This window comes from Phyllostomus discolor, chromosome 4 (assembly GCF_004126475.2).
Source record: "Phyllostomus discolor isolate MPI-MPIP mPhyDis1 chromosome 4, mPhyDis1.pri.v3, whole genome shotgun sequence".
NCBI classification, from domain to species: domain Eukaryota; kingdom Metazoa; phylum Chordata; class Mammalia; order Chiroptera; family Phyllostomidae; genus Phyllostomus; species Phyllostomus discolor.
In genome coordinates, this window is record NC_040906.2 from 186,555,477 (window position 1) to 186,573,216 (window position 17,740).

The following is a 17,740-nucleotide window of genomic DNA, read 5'->3' on the forward strand; positions in this document are numbered from 1 at the left end:
TATGTTATGTGAATGGGACTTTTAACTGGCTGCCTTATACTACACTAATTTATAAATTTCTTACAACAGGCTTTTTCTTACATGTTAATTAAGGCTCAGAACTGGTTGTGAGTTTAAATGGACTGAATAAGGATCACTACTGTTAAAATAACCATAGAAGTAGGCCACTGGACAGAGGCGGCTCTAAGGCTTTGCTGGCAAGTGGAAAACTAAGCCAGAGTTACTTCCCATAAATGCCTCTGGATTAAAAACAACCAACCACAAAAAGCCAACTAGGCTTTCCCAAATAATGTAACCACTTAAGTCATGGATAAGCAAATTAACTTCCTTGCTTTACTTTGTGTCTTCTCTATAAAAACCTTGACCCTATCTCTTATAGTGGAGCACTATTGACCACTTACAGTTTGGAGTTGCCTGATTCAAACTGTTGTCTGCTCAAACAAACTCTTAAAAATTTTTTAATATGCCTCAGTTTATCTTTAACACTTCTAACTGTATTAGTTGAAACAAAATTCAGAACTGTTCAAATAAAGTTTTATGTATAGGCTCTTTTTGCTATGTCCAACTCCTTGATGTAATGTTCAATACTCAGTATCAAAGTCAATCGTCCTAAAAGGGAAAGAAGTTTAACATTCAGAAATCACCCTTTCATGAAGAAAACTGTGTTTAGTGGAGTTAAAAAAATACATTTGCTAATGAATTATAGAAATTTTGACTAACTGATAAGATCACTCAATTATCAAAATTCATTAGGCCAAGAATACAGTCATCTCTTTAATGACATTAGCTGCTTCTATAAGAAAGTATCCTTCTAAAACTATTCATTTTCCATTAAAAATCACTTGAAAAATATGCCACTAAAAAGGAAAAATTTCTGATATGACATTGCTATTTTATGCAGTCAGGCACTGCTTTACAACAGGGATACATTCTGAAAAATGCAGCATTAGGAGATTCTGTCCATATGCAAACACTAGAGTGCACTTAAACAAATTCAGAGGCTATGGCCACCCGACTACACACCTAAGCTTCATGGTATGCCAACTCCATATATGTGGTCTGTCACTGACTGAAATGTTGTTATGTAGTACGCAACTGTACGTGTTTTGAAAAATTAAAACAACCCAAAACTACATGCTTAAGTTAAAAATACCAGTTTGTCACAGAAGAAATTCAAAACCATTTCTCTTGCTTTGATAAAATTGGTTGACATCCTGCTGTATACAAAAGTAACTCTCCAAGAGTCAGTCCATCCTGGATGTGAATCACGCACAAGACACACATCAAGAGCTGGCAGAGAAGAAGGTAAATTCTGACCTCAAGAAAACTAGGTCATAAATGCAAATCTCAGAAAAGCACTCTCAGAATGCCTAACCTTGTGTACTCATAGCTAGTTACTCAAGATTAAGCATGATTTATCCAGATAACACTAGATAAATGAATGTGTTAACCTGAAATAGTAAGATGTTTTTCAGTACTCCCTCTCACTATGAAGGCTTTCACACTTGTGCAAGCCATACTCAACCAACTTCCAAGTCCTGTAGACCTTAATGCCTGTAATTATCTCTTAGAACCTACAAGGGCTGTCCAGAAGTATCCAGACATACAATGTGAAAAAGAGAAACATTTATTGAAGATACAAGATACAAGAAACACTGTACAAAGAACAATGACACCTTATTCCCCTTTAAAGTAGGCATCTTGGGACCTCACACAGTTCTCCCAATCACTATCAGCTACCCCATTGTATTTTCCTGAATTTCACTGACAGTCTGAAATCTCTTCCCTTTCAAAGGTGATTTTTCGTTTTGGTAAAAGCCAGAAGTCACACAGCACCAAATCTGGGCTGTTAGGGAGGCTGAGACACCTGGGTGACGTGATGTTTCACCAAAAAACTCTGCACGAAATGTGATGCATGAGTGGGTAAGCTGTCATGATGAAGCTGCCAATGACCAGCTGCCCATAGCTGCAGCCTTCTGAATCATCAACGTTCCTCGAAGGAATGTTCAAACTTAATGCAAAGTTTGATGCAGATTTACTGCTCTACTCGCTCAATCGTTTTGAATTTGACAGTCACACAGTACACATGCTCACTCTACCATCTACCACTGACTAGTACAGTGAAGTCGTCATTGTTCACACATGCACATTCCAGTCCACTCTCCTTGGCTGCCAAGTTACATGAATGTCACGCAAACTGTTCTTGTTGTATTAACAATGGTTGAATTTTTTTCTGGGCAGACTTCATATTCCCAAATCCGATGCTATCAACGTTGTCCCAAACAAATGGTTCTCAAAGCAAGTCTCAGAATACCCCAGAGGGCATGTTAAAACAGTAGCTATACCCTACCGTCAGAGTTTCTGACTCTGGAGTGGGGCCAAAAATTACTTAAACTATCAAGTGATGCTAATGGTACATGGACTACATTTTAGGAACACTGTCTAAAGTATCTCCACCCTTTCCAAATCAGTGTAAAAATCTCCTAACTAATCTACATACCTCCACACATGTATCACCTTCAATCCAGATTCTATTATATAGAAGAGATTTTTTCGAATCTCCTAATTATCACAGCTACAACATCACCTCAGTCCATGAACATGCCATGCTCTCTACTGCATTTACAATGAGTGATCGAATCAGTACTATCAGACATCACTGTCACCTAGTTAACTATGACAACGAATTGTAGGAGCCCAAAAGGGTTATCCTCAAGCTCTACAAAATGTGATCTTTTGAACCCCTGAATGAGCTTAAACGAATGCCGACTAAGCCACCTCTCTGCTTCTAACCAGCCTTCTTTACTGTTTTGTGACACTAGGGTTGAAGTGTATGAGAAGCATGTTTCTTCTTTGACAGTTGGCTCTCTTTCAGGACCAGCCCTCAGGATGATGCTGAAGGAAGACTGGACGGCTAGAGGAGGAAAACAAATGCTCCTCTCCTTTTGGCTTCTTATCCAGAGACTGTCACCCTAGCAACACTTCACCTTAAAGTAGTTTGTTCTAGTAATAGCAATTAATACCAGTGTGTCGATTTCCAGAACTCCCAGAAGCAGCTTACAAGTGCCCTGCCCCCCACCCAAGCCTCAGACACTATAATCAGCCAGTTGTCTAGAACTGCCTCTTCAAAGGCTGAATCCCAGCTCAGAGACACCAGCACCAGCCATGTCCTCCTCAGAGGTCTGAGTCCCAGCCCTACAGCCCTTCTTCTGAACTTCAAAGGTAAAGCAACAAAGCAGAACCCTCACAATGTAGGTCAAAGTCTCAGTTCTGAGGAGCCCCTCCACATGCTTCTAGGAAGTTGGTTTCGACCTCATCCATTTGTTCCACTAGGAACTAGGACGGTAAATGCTTCCTGAAGACACTGCCTCCTTGATACTTTGTCCTTGTTGCATGTTTTGTTCTCTAATACCCACCCAGTTAACAGCTTTTTATATTAAATTCTCTCTGGCAAAATAACTGATGCAATTCCTGTCTAACAGGATACTGACTGGTAAGAGTGTAATATTAAAGGAAAAGAAGAAAGGCCCTGATTAGTTAGGCTATAAGAGAAAAGTATTTTAAAAAGAGCTATATGTATTTCTAGTAACAAGAAAAAATGACAGAAAGACCAGAAGTATTAAGACAACTTCTGGAGGACCTGTGGCTTTATAAAGAAAATGGGAATTCTATAAAGTCAAAGGAGCATAGTTGGTCTAAAAAAGTGATACAGGTTTATAGGATAACTCAGCAAACCACAGTATATTAAAGAAAAGACAGCCCTGGCTGGTGTGGCTCAGTGGATTGAACACCAGCCTGTGAATCAAAAGGTCACTGGTTCAATTCCCAGCCAGGGCACATGTCTGGGTTGCAGGCCTGGTCCCCACTGAGGGTGTGTGAAAAGCAACCAATTACTGTTTCTCTCGCATGTTAATGTTTCTCTCCCTCTTTTTCTTTCTCCCTCCCTTCTTCTCTAAAGAAAAAATAAAATCTTAAAAAAAAAAGTCAGACTCTGAAAATGAAAATGTTAATCACATTACACCTTTAAAATTGAGGAAAATGAGTTTTACGAATTATATTTATGCTGTACCTAACTATACTTCATTATATCCCTTTATAACATAGTAAAATTTAATAGAGCATTTCAACTCTTTATAGGGTGAACTGAAATTTGAAGATAGATATATTGAAAGAGAAGTTAGTGAGAGACAAGTCTGAATCAAAGTACATATGAGTGTTTTCTTTATACGGTGGCAATGAAGAAAACTTTTGGCAGACCCGACAGAAGAGGCAGCTCTGATGTGGAATCCTAAAGGACTTTGAACTCTAAATCACTCTATGGCTCCATGAGAAGTCTGAACTACATGTATCTTGTTTATCTGCCCAACTGTTTAACAAGAGATAGACTAAAGTACTACGTAAAAGAAATTCTGTACACAATACCTCAATGTTTCTAATGTTCAGGAGATTCCTGAAAATATATAATTAGCTGCTGTCTGCTTTCAGAAGTTTCAGTTTTAGATAAAATTACCATTTTAGTACAATTTAGATTAACTGCATGTTGCAAAGAATATTGGAAAAGCCAGTTTCCTAAGTTTTCTTCAAATTGTGTAAAGCTAAATCATGGAATCAAAACTTTAAATTCTATCCACAAGTAAAGAAATTATTTTATATACCTTTAAAAGTAAATATATAATTACCTTTTTAAATGTTGTATAATATTAGTCTTATGGAACACTCTAGTACTAGAATGACAGTAATACTTACTAAACATTTTTAAACAGCCAAGTAATGAAAATCAAATTATTTCTCACCTGTTGATGGCGAAATACAATAATCATCCTCTACAGAATGGCCATAGAGATCATCATCTTCAAAATCTAAAATAAAACCACGAGATAAATTCATTTATAATTCTTTTTATATTCTTAGTTATTAACAAGAAAACATCTAAATTTTTTCCAAAAGAATTTAAATTGTTCATCAAAATTAAAGGAAAGTGGGCTCTAAACAATGTGGCTCAGTTGGTTGGGCTTCATTCTGAAAGCAAAAAATTGCCAGTTCGATTCCCAGTCAGGGAACATGGCTGGGTTGCAGGTTTGGTCCCTGCTTGGTGCGTGTACTACAGGCAAATGATTGATGTTTCTCTCCCTCTCTTCCTCCCTACCTTCACCTCTCTCTTAAAATTAAATAAGTAAAATCTTCAAAAAAAATTAAAGGAACTTGGAATGTACACTTTTCAAAAAAATTCTAAAAATTTTACTTACATAGTAGGTATTTATTGACTCTATATATTTACACATTTATAGAGACATACATGGTTCTTCAGTTTTTAAGCTAATTGGGTTTTATTAAGTTATTCCAATTTTTTGCCTCATGTGATCAAAAAGTAATTCATAATCCCACAGATTGCATACTTAGAATTGTCTTTCCAGTGTTGACAAACATTCAACATGAAATCCACACATTTTTTTTTTGCCAAATGCTCTGTATAACCAAAGCATTTATTTTTCATACAAATAACTAGTACAGGGTATATAATCAGACCATGAAAGCAGTTTTTCTTCATGTAAAACAAAGTAATCTCTATAAAAACCAATTTATTCAACACCTCCTTGAGGTCATTCTGCTTTGGCTAATTGGCCTTTTTTCCTATTGACTAGAATATGTTTTTAACCAAATATCTCTAAGGCTGTTTTCCTCCTCTTGGTTAAGGTTCCCACTCAAATGTCATCCATTTGCAGGCGTCTTCCCAGACCAGTCTGGGTGGAAAGCAGGAAGGCCCCCTGACACTTTCACTCTCTAGTGCACTCCTCCAACTCAAAGTCTTCAAATGTAGTCTACACCTGTTACACTCCATGAGACCATAAGCTTCCTCAGTGCAAGACTCTGTCTAGCCAACTACCTGGCACATGTTTGGCACTAAATTAATACTTTATTATAAATTAATGAATCAAACCATTTAAAACAAAAAATTCACAAAGACCATAAATAGGTTTATGTAAAATATTTATTTATTCAACAAATAACACACTGACAATATGTCAGGGACTATTACAGACATTTGGGGTAAAACAGCGAGTGACAGGCACAGATCTCAACAAACCTGAAATCTAACAGGGAACAGTCAAGAAAATGGACAATTCCAAAACCATATATGACATGTGTTTGACATGAGAAATACAGAGCTATTGGAACACACATATGAATGACAAAAATAGAATTGGGAGTAGGGTAGTAGGGAAAGATCCCAGGGATATTTAAACCAATTCCAAAGGATAGTTAGCTGGTTTCTGAAGGTATTCATGTAGCAAGAACGCATGTTCAAAGACTGAGACCATATGTCTATGGCAAAGAAAAATTACATGAATGCTACTATGGGATTAAAATGTGTAATTCAATAAATTAGATCACAATCCTGAGTTAATGATAACTTATTAGTAAATAAATGAAAAGCCATCCACAAAAAAATATTTTGAGATATAAAAAAACAACAAGAATCTTTTTTACTAGCTCAGTTTTTCAATACTGAAGTTGAGCCTAAAAGTAACACAATATAAAAAGACAGAGAATTCTTTCCTGGGATTTTTGTAAAGTAGTTCTTTCTCTCAAAAAAATTTGGGAGTGTTTACTTCATGCCATTAGTGTGGCAACTACTGGAGTAAATATCAAGTATGAACTTTGCCTTCCTGGAACTTTTAAATTAGTAACTAAAGCAGTCATGTAAAGTGCTATCCAAATTACAGTGAACAAAGCAAGAGTTAAATAGAGGAACCAATAGGTTTTGGAACACAAACTCTCTCCAATGAAGTTATATTAGTTTTGCGAATTTTTATATTATTCTGAGAGTAAAAGGAAAAGCTCAATTTGGAGGAAGAGAAATCAACTGAACTCATAAAATGAGCAGAAATTTTGTAAACAGGAAAAGGGGATGACCCTCCCATGCTAAGGAATGGCTTGGGTATGATGTCATCAATTGTTCCAAGAAAACTTAACAACCTAGCCTGGGGTTCCCAAGGCAAGAAGAGTACTTAGCACTCACTCCTTCAGGCCAAGCACTTCTCCAGGAAGCCTTCCTCACAGAGAACTCCTACTCGAACTCCTCTAACTCACTCTGAATAAGGTGCTCGCACTTCCCTAGCTTCCATGGAACTTTGTGAGTACTTTTTGAACCATATCATACTCTAACCACCTGTTACTTGTGTATCTCCTCCTGTTAGACTCCCTCAAACATCTTATCATCGGTCCCCAAAGCTTAGAACAGTATTCTAAGCACTCAATTAAAGTTGGTTAAGGAAATGGTATTTAATAAATTACTTTATTAAAGTAATTAGGCCTCTTCATGTCTATATAGCATATCTGCAAAAATATCTCCCAGGCTAAAGTCATTCGCAGCTAACAGTGGTCCACCCACATCCAATACCACCACCCACTGCAATACTTAAAACAGCCTCCATTGTGAAATGAACACTAGGAACCTAACTAACATATGCCAGTCTGACTGAGTTACCCTCCAAATGTAGCTCAGTGTGTTAGCTACCCTCCATTATGGTTAAGAGCATAACAGATGTTCTGCAGTAACCTGCTGGGAGAGCCAGTAATAACCACCAACATATTAAGCACACTACATGCTTTGCACTTTACAAAGCAATAGGTCTTTATGCCTCTTCTGTACTCGATCATATTTGTCATCATTTTAGTTTGTATGACACTTAGCGTGGCCCATAATTATTCACTGCACAGAGATGTTGTGCTTGTTCTAAACTAATTCTAACTTCTTTTAAACTCCTAGAAAATGTTCATATGTATCTGCTTTTACTTCATTTTTTTAAATCAGTAAGTCCTTTATGAAGCCCTCTTTCTTCTATTATTGCTTTTTTTTCCATTCCAAAATACGCTTATATTCAGAATAATCAACCAAGAATTCGGTATACACCCAATATCATCTAATAGACTTATTCTTTGGGCCTTTTTAATATGTATCTTTTCTACCATCTCCTAAATTTCCAATTTAACTTGAAACTAATAGAAAATAAATTAACCAGTTGGTACTTAATATGTATGAAAACAAAAAGATTTACTGTGTAAGTCGAACATAGTAGCAGCAAACAGCTGCATATGTGACCATTAAGTCAATCTGTGTTTTACAAACAAGCAACATTTCATGGGCATTTTTGAAAGGGAGTTAGGGGGTCGGGGAAAGGAGCTAAAAATAAGCAGTGTATTCTGGACCTGGGAGAAAACAATGGGAGGAAGAGGTGTCAATGCTTACGTGCATAAATAACACCGAGTCCCAACCTCGCCAAGTCCTTCCCATATGACGCCGTACAGGACCTCCCCCATCCTAAGTAAGATCAATCCCATAAGGCAGAAATCATGACATAAAACAACGCCATTCTCTGGCATGCAGATGGCCTACTATTTTCTCCAACTGATGTCTCAGTTGTTCTGACTTGCAGGCACATACAACTGATCAGGAACTCAAAGAGAAAAGAAAATGCCAGTAAGCTGGGATACCGGCTGGAACGGAGAAAATGACATCCGGCATAAGCCTGCCACCTACCTTCATCGTAGTTATAGCCTCGAACATTCCTATGTCGGGCCATGGCGGCGAAGAGGGCGGTCGCCACTGCCCCTTACAAAACACCGGCTCAGAAACTGATAACGCGCCAACTGCAGCCTGGAGAACACCTAAGCGCCATTTTAGCTTCCGGCAAACCTCAGCGCTGAGCGCCTGCGCACGCCCGACGTCGAGTCTGCGCACTGCGCAGGGTCATCCGCCCGCCTGGGAGCGCAAGCGCACTCGTGTAGATTGGGGTTGTGTTTTGGCGTGGCCCCGCCCACACGCAGGTTGACTGACGGAATACCGAAGAGGCGGGTTTCCACGGCTCGCAATTTGTTTATTTGCACCCACTGTTACTGGTCAGTGTCTCATTCGTACACACCCGCGTTCCAGATTATTTTCCAAATTTGGTTTCTGATAATCTAGTGAAAACGCTGTGTGCGGAATAAGAGCCAGCATCCTGTCTTTTACAAGTTTCACCTTTGAGGCCGCTTTAGACCCATATAATAAGCGCTAACAAACTTGTATATATTTTTTTTAACGAATTGGCCCAAACCTTAGACGAGAAAAACATACTCTTTTTAAGTGCATATATATGGTTAAATTGAGAATCTGGCTACAATAAATCACCAGGCTTTCATGATTCATGGTTTCATATACACGAGTCCTTCATTAATACCTCCAGTAAACCGTCTGCCCTTGGCTGTCTAAAGGATTATCTGCGTCATAAAAAAAAAAAAAAAAAAAAAAGGGTTCACTGAGTATTCATTTAACACATAATCCTTTGTAACATGATAAACTATTAAATATAGGTTTTTAGACATAGCACATGTAAGGCCACTTACGGAAATGATTCATGTTGATCAATTAATCTATAACCTGCTATTAAATGTCCTCATTTCTTTGAACACAGAGTGAATCAAGCTATGTAAAAAACAATCTCATTATCTTACTGAACAAACTACCCTTCAATTTTAGCTTGTGTTTTTGAAATAATACTTTACATAAAAGATAAGTTCTCAAAATCTAGATTGAAAAGCTTAATCAGCTTATCCATAATAGAAAGAAAAACATAAATTCAATTCATAAATGGCTTGAAGTGTAATTTATACATTTACTTGAATGTGTCTGGCTACCAAAAGTTTGTTCTGAACTGTTATTGTTGTTTGCTGTAGCTCGAAGACAAAATTTTACCAAAAAAAGTTGTTAATTTTATATGGCTTAAGTGTTTTGTTTTACACTTGTAGATCATTTTTATGGTACAGTGTGTTTATTAGTAAAATAGAGATAGTAATAGTGTAAAACTCATAAAGTTGTGAATAATAAATTTATGTAAGATGATTTCACATAGGTTCTTTAAAATTTCAGATGTTATTAAAATACAAATGGCACTTCCAGCCACTATAAATTGTCAATTACAAACTTCAGTACAACTCATTGAAGTATGAGGTAGAAGAGTTACACATTGGCCACACAAACAGAACTACAGGAGCAATAGAGAAGAAAACATCACTTCTGCCTGAAGATAACTATATAATAATTTCCCTCTGAGTCATCAAAAATACGCTCCCTTAAAATTCTGAGTACTTGAGAGCCTTGATTGCATCTCAAGCATTAAGGTTTTAGTAGCAAAGTCTTCACTGATTTCCTCAAAAAGTTTTAGGGATTTTATCATGTGCCCTCCAAGCACATCTTCAGATGTGCTTGTGAGTTTTGTATTGAGGTTTGATGGAAAGTACCATGACTTTGGAGTCATAGGAACCTGGATTTCAGTACTGTTCTGCCACTTTTTGTGTGGTAACTTCTTTGGGCTCAATTTTTTCATGTATAAAATGGATATAAGAAGATATGCCTTCTATTTCGTGAAAAGTAAATAAAGTGATGAATGTAATAACATTAACTGTTACATAATAGATGCTATAAGGGAGGAAAAATTCTCTACCTGCTTTAGGTCTCTGATGGGGGTCTAAGAATTAAACTGACATAAAACAAGTAACCAGGAGAAAGCATACAAGTTTAAATTTTTACTGCTCTCTGGGACCCCTTCACAAGACAATGAAGACCTGAGGAAGTAACTAGAGCAGAAAGCTCTTATACCCCTTAGACAAAGAAACAAAAATTTATGAAAAATTGACAAGACAATGGGGCTTGGGCTATGGGTAACAAAATATTGGAAAATAACTAAAAGATATATGGTACAGGTGGGGGTGTGGCAAAACTGGTAGAATATGAGGGTTATTTCAGTAAGTTTGCACAGATCCATTTCGGCATCAATTTCCAGTCTCTGATGAGAAGGATGCTCTCTCTTCATAGGTCCAGCACCTCTCTGTATAGGGACAGCACCTTTCCCATGGCCTGTGTTATATAGAAGAGGGTAGGCGAAAGAGCCCTTCTTGCATCTGCTGCTTTTGAAGTTCCTTTAGCTCAAATTTGGGGAAATTTGGGGAGAACTCCTTCAGTACTCAATAAATGCTGCTTCTCCACCACACTGATTGGAAAGTTTCACCTGTGTTTGTCCAACACCCTAATGTCTGGCACTTTGAATGTTTGCTGAATGAACTGCTGAATTAAAAAAGATAAATATAGTGTCTGGCAATAAGATATTTAACAAATGCTATCAATGAGTATACACATAATTTTTATCCCTGGCTGATGCTGCTCAGTGGATTGAGTGCGGGCCTGTGAACCTAGGGGTTGCTGTTTTGATTCCCAGTCAGGGCACATGCCTGGGTTGCGGGCCAAGTCCCCAGTAGGAGGCCTGTGAGAGGCAATCAGACATTGATGTTTCCCTCTCTCCTTCCCTTCCTCTTCCCTCTAAAAATAAATAAATAAAATTGTTAAAAAATAATTATATCAATCTGTCAAAAAAATATAAATGAAAGTAACACAACTACATTACTGCAAAGTTTTAACATCTTATTGAGGAATCCTTGTCAAACAATAAACTGCACATACTTAAATTATATGATTTGATATGCTCTCGCATGCTGTCATGAGTGAGACCATCAATCCAATTAAGATAGTGAACCAGCTTCCCTAAAGTTTCCTCAGTCTCTCCCTTCTGCTCCCCACTGCCTCTTCACCCTGGCCTCCGGCAGCTGATCGCCTTTCTGTCACTATAGATCGGTTTGTATTTTCTAAAATGTGATGTAGAGGAAATCATATAATATGTGTTCTTTTTACCTGACTTTATTCGTTCGCTATAATAATTTTTACATTTACTCAAGTAGGTACATGAATCAATAGTTCATTCATTTTTATTGCAGAGGGGAATTGCATCATTGTATGGTTATACCACAACTGGTTTTTCTATTCGCCAATGAATATAGAGATTGGGTTTTCAATGTTAGCTGCAATAAACAAAGCTGCTGTGATCGTTCATGTACAACTCCTCGTATGAACATAGCTTTAATGTGTCCTGGGTAAATACCGAGGCGCAGGATGGCTGCTGGGTGACGTGATAGGTTATGTTTAGCTTTTTAAAAAACTGCCAAACTATTTTCCAAAGTGGTAGTAACATTTTACATTTCCACCATCAGTGTAGTTCCATTTTCTCCACCTCAATATCACTTGCTATGGTCTAAAGATGTTATGCTTATTTGACATTTCTATATCTTTTTGGTATGGTGTCTGAATCTTTGTAATGGGGTGTTTGTTTTCTTTTTACTTTTATTTTAGAGACTTCTTTTTATATTCTGGATATAATTTCTTTATCTGATATATAATTTGGAAATATTTCTCCCAGTTTGTAACTATTCTTTTAATTTTTAATAGTGTCCTTCAAATAGCAGAAATTTTTACTTTTGATGAAGTCTAATTTATAATTTTTTTTTGTATCATGGGACCATGCTATTGATTTTGTATCTAAGAAGTCTTTGTCTATCCCAAGATCACAAAAATTTTCTTCTTTTTAAAAATGACTTTCACCGTGCTGGGTTTTAAATTTAGATTTATGATCAATTTTCAGTTGATTTTTGTATATGGTATAAGGTTGGATTCAAGTTCATTTTTACATGTGTATATATTCAACTTAGTACTATTATTGAGAAGAAGGTTCTTTCTCCACTGAATTACATATATGTCAAAAAATGCATATATATCAAAAATCAGTGTGCCAGCACCATTGTTGAAAAGAAAGTCTTTTCTCCACTGAATTGCAATTATATAAAAAATCAGTTGTCCATATATGCATGGCTTATTTCTGGACTCTCTATTCTGTTTCACTAACGTATTGATTTATTGACCTACCTTGACACCAATACCATGATGTCATAATTATTGCAGCTTCATAAATCTTAAAATGAGGTAGTATCCTTGGAATTTCCATATAAATCTTAAAGTGCTATTATCAATTACTATAAATATTCCTGCTGTAACTTTTACTGGTATTTTGCTGAATCTGTAGATAATTTGAAGGAAAATTGACATTTAAAATTGCTACAAACATGCAGTCTTTCAACACATGCCTGTCATATGTCTCTCCGCGTACATGTATTCTTTAATTTTTCTTAGTAGTGCTTTCTACTTTTCAGTGACTGGTCTTGAAATGAAGATTTAATTCTAATCATTCATATTTTTTTACAAGAACAGCACTTTATTCGTAATAGACAAAAACTGGGCATAATCCAAATGTCTCTCAAGATATACTCACTGCTCAGCAACAGAAGAAATTAACTAGTTTTGAATCTTATAACATTATAGATGAATATCGAACCCATATGTTTATTCTATAGTAATTTTTTAAATTTTAAAGTAAAAGTATATAATTAAACTATTAAAATTAATAAGTTAATCAGTACCATAATACACAAAAAAATTGTACTTGTATATAACAGGGACAGTTGGAAAATAAAAGTTAAAATACATTAGCTATGTTAGCATAAAAAAATTATCAAATACTTAGGATAAATACAAAGAAAGATGTACAGGCCTAAACCAAAACTAGAAAACATTGCTAAGAGAGAAATTCACATTAAATGGAGACACATACTATGTTAGTGGACATAATAATAATAACGTATCATTATTATTATGATAAATGGAAGAGATGTCAATTACTCCCAATTTGATCTGTATTCAATGTTATCCTAGTCAAATCCTAGCAATGTGTTTGTGGAAATTGACAGTCAGATTCTGTAGTTTGAATGGAGCAGCAAAAATCCTAGAAGGGCTAAGGCAATGTCAAAAAAAGAATGAAGTTAGAGAACCTACACTATCACAAAGACTTGCTCTGATGCAATAGTGAAGCAGTGTGATGTCAATACATCAATACAAGGATAGGCAATTATAACATTGAAACACTGTGGAGAGTTCAGAAGCAGATCTGCACGTATGTGAACACCCAGTTTATAACTAAGGCACCACTGCAGTTCTTCTCATCAATAAATTGTTCACAAATCTAGAGGGGGAAAAAAAGGAAACTATCTGCATGACCATGAGGTAGGCAAAGATTTGTCATCAGGGCACAGAAAGCACTAACCATTTACGTTAGATCTTTATGTTAGAACAACTTATGTTATATAGATCTTTAAGAAAAGATCTACAAATTGAACTTCATTAAAATTAAGAACTTCTGTAATAATACTGTATTGTATATTTGAAAGTTATATCTTAGAACTGTCCAAGAGAATAGATATTAAAAGTTTTCATCCCAGGAAACAAAATTGTAACGATGTGTGGTGATGCATGTTAGCTAGATTTATTGTTGTAATGATTTAGCAATATATACAAATGTCAAATCACTATGTTGTATACCTGAAACTAATATAATTTTATGTTTCAATTACATCTCAGTAAAAATACAAAGAACTTCTGTTCCTTGAAAGACAACATGAAGAAAATAGAAGGGCAAGTTGCAGCCCAGGAGAAAAAACATGCAGCACGTATCTCTCACGAAGAACTCATATGCAGAATATATAACCAAGCTTGTGCACCCCATCTAAATATTTACCGAGTGAAAAATGTTTTTAATAAGTAAAAGTACCAAACAGACACATCACAAAAAAGAACATCCACAGGGCCACCGAGCAATTGAAAAGGCCCTCAACATCACTAACCATTTAAAAGATATAGATAAAAGAATCATGGGTACACTCCCACAAGAATGGCTAAAATGAAAGCATTGGCAACAGTGAGTGGTGGCACAGACAGGGAGCAACTGGGAGTCTCAGACATGGCTAGTGCACGTGCACATGGGTACAACCACTTTGAAAACCTTCGGGCAGTATGTCCCAATGCAAAAAGTATGTGTGTCCTATGACCCAAGAATGCCAGTCTGAAGTGCAAACCCAATAAATATTAGTGCTTGTGTACAAGAATGTTTAGAGAAATATTCATAATAGCCCTCAATTATAAACAAACCAAATGTTGATCAATTATAAATCAATTGGATCCATTCAATAGGAAACCACATAGCATTGAAAAATCACACAGGTTTTATACAGATGTAAATTTTTATTGTTCTACATATTTAAGACTTATTTACCTTGAAGTATATGTTGTACCTCATTAAAAAAATACTAAATAAAAAGAAAATTTAAAAACATTCAATGGAATTTTCAAACTATTTTTGATATCAAATACATATGTATGAAAGCTCATGGACATGGACAACAGACTGGTGATTGCAGGGGGAGGGGAGTATAAGGGGGATAAATGGTAATGGAAAAAATACAATAAAAATAAATTAAAATATATATGTATCTACATTTGAAGTGTTTCTTTTATGCCTTCATAGTGTTGCATTCTAAAAATATGAATAAAAGCTAAGTACTTTTACATATCTAGGTTAGAATTCATTCAGCAATCAATTCTTTATTTTCTTTTTTAAACTAAACAATTTTTGATCCATTTGGACTTAAATTTAATTTTTTCTGTTGCTGCTCTTGGTAGCTACTTAAACACTCATAGGAGTTGATCTTAAACATTAGGAAACAAAGAGAGAGAGGGAGGGAGGATAACTGTAATTGTGACATTAAACACGTCATATCAGAAGTCTATGAAGATAGTAGGTCCAGAAGAGTCTACTAAGCATCCTCAGCCTGCTTTCCATTCTATGAAAGCTACAGTGCAGTGTTCGAGCATGCTTACATTGAATTCAAACCTGTCGGGATTTTGGAAACGTTTTCCAGCTGAGAATACAATTTCTAAATACAAACTCTCCTCACTATGTAACAATTACATGTGACTTTAGAGATAATAAAACGTGTTATCTTGAAAGATATTTGACAGCATCTGAAGTAAAATAAGGTAAAAAGAAAAAAAAAGTGCTACAGTTTTCTAATGAAATGCCCAGGAAATTAGGCCTATACTACACACTAAAAAACCACATAAGTGTGTAGGAGGATCCTTTTGGCATCCTTTGCAGTTCTCTGATTGTGACTGTACATTAATAACAAATCTTTTTATCCTATTATTGCCAAATATCTGTAAAACCTATAAACAAGTGACTTAATTTTCCTACTGATCTCCTAAATTAGTTCTACTAACTTCTGACCTAATGATATTATTCCCCTCCTCTATGGACTTTCCAGACTTTCTTCACACATTATTTATTTTTTCCTTTCTTCTTTTTTTATTTAAGGCAGAAATTTAGTTGAGTGAAAACTGGCATGATCCAGTGAATAGGTCCTTCATCAAGACAAAGCTTTGCTCCCAAAGGGCTTGAGGCCGTCCAGGGATTCCATGCTTGACAGAAGCAATGACAGCAGAACTAAACAAACAAGGAGGTATTCAGGGAAGCTGAAACAGGATCTTCAAAGGAGATCAGTGGGTGATGTTTAATTTCTGTGTGGTATTACAGAGCTTACTGCAGAACATAACAAAACCTTAGAAAGGCAATGGTAGGGTCGTGAACTTCATAGTGCAAAATGATTCTCAAGAACAAAAAAACAGAAGTCAAGAGTTTTATAGTTAGCTATCACTACTAGATGGGAAATACCAGCAAAGAAATAATTCAGGGGCAAAACCTTCTTCCTCAACAGGTAGGTCCTTTTAACCGTGAATCCAGGATTAGTCAGCTGTCGAGCACTTTATCATGAATCATAATAATAAAATAAATACTGTCCATGAGTTCTTTATAAGATTCACTTTTCAAAGGTTTGTTCACCTTATTCACATTGTTCCAGTTTAAAATCTTTCAGTGGAGCCACATTACTTGTGAAGTAAGTCCAAACCCTTAGAAAGACAAAGGAGTCTGTTGTGATTTCACTGCTGCCAGATTTTCCATCTTAACTTCCACCACTCCACCACCCTAGAGCACAGAGGGTCTCAGGGTTTCAAGTGCAGGCATGGTCTTCCTGCACCAAGGCATCTAGATGCTATTCCTTCGGCCTAGCATGCCCTTCCATCTGCATCTCCTCTTAAGTTGCTCAGGAGATCCCCAGTAGCATCACACATTAAATGACACCTCTTTGACTCAGACAAAATAAGCACCCCCACCCTACAACCTCAAAATATCTTCTGTCTCTGCTATAATGTATGTTAGCTTCAACTCTTCTCCACCTTTCCAACTAGATATAAATTCCTTAAAAGCAGAACACTTTTAAGTTTATCTTACATCTTCAGCATCCATTATAATTGCTAGTACAAAATTAGCAATAAATAAATTAGAATAAATAAAATATATATTGTTGAATAAATGTATAACATGTAAAATAAATATATTTGTAAGGTTGAAGAATTTCATGACTTTGGAAACATCAATATCAATAAGACTCTAGAGAATGAAACTGCAAAAAATGACAGAGAGAGTGGGTAATGTGGAAATAAAGACTGTGAGTAGAAACACCTAGATTACAAAAGTCTTTTATATATACCCAGAATAAATGAAACATATATTCACACATAAACTTATACACAAATGGTCATAGCAGCATTATTCATAGTATTCAAAAAGTAGGAATAACTGTAATTTCTATTAACTAGTGAACAGATAAATTAAATGTGGTTATCCATAAATCAGATTATCATTTAACAAAAAAAAGGAATGAAGTGTCGATAATATGCTACAATATGAATGAGCCTTTAAAACATTTTGCTAAGTGCAAGAAGCTAATCACAAAATAAACACACATTACATGATTCCATTTATATAAAATGTCCAGCATATTTAAATCTATAGAGAGAGAAAGTATTGATTGATTAGTGGTTGCATATAGCCCAAAGGATAGTTGGGGCAAATGGAGAGTGACCACTAAT

The 17,740-nt window shown here is 35.9% G+C and overlaps 1 protein-coding gene across 2 annotated transcripts in view; it reads right to left on the reverse strand.

Annotated features, from left to right (window-relative positions):
* The window catches only part of HBS1L (HBS1 like translational GTPase), an 85,427-nt gene extending 76,678 nt beyond the window's left edge, over nt 1-8,749 (reverse strand). Inside the window, exons 1-2 of one of the 2 annotated variants that reach the window (XM_028508582.2) lie at nt 8,543-8,749; nt 4,794-4,859 (exon numbers count right to left, since the gene is read on the reverse strand). In XM_028508582.2, the coding sequence (XP_028364383.1) occupies nt 4,794-4,859; nt 8,543-8,585 (109 nt within the window). In that variant the 5' untranslated portion in view covers nt 8,586-8,749. The remainder of the gene's footprint in view (nt 1-4,793; nt 4,860-8,542) is intronic. The other variant, XM_028508583.2, reaches the window with a different exon arrangement.
* Nucleotides 8,750-17,740: the final 8,991 nt, after the last annotated feature.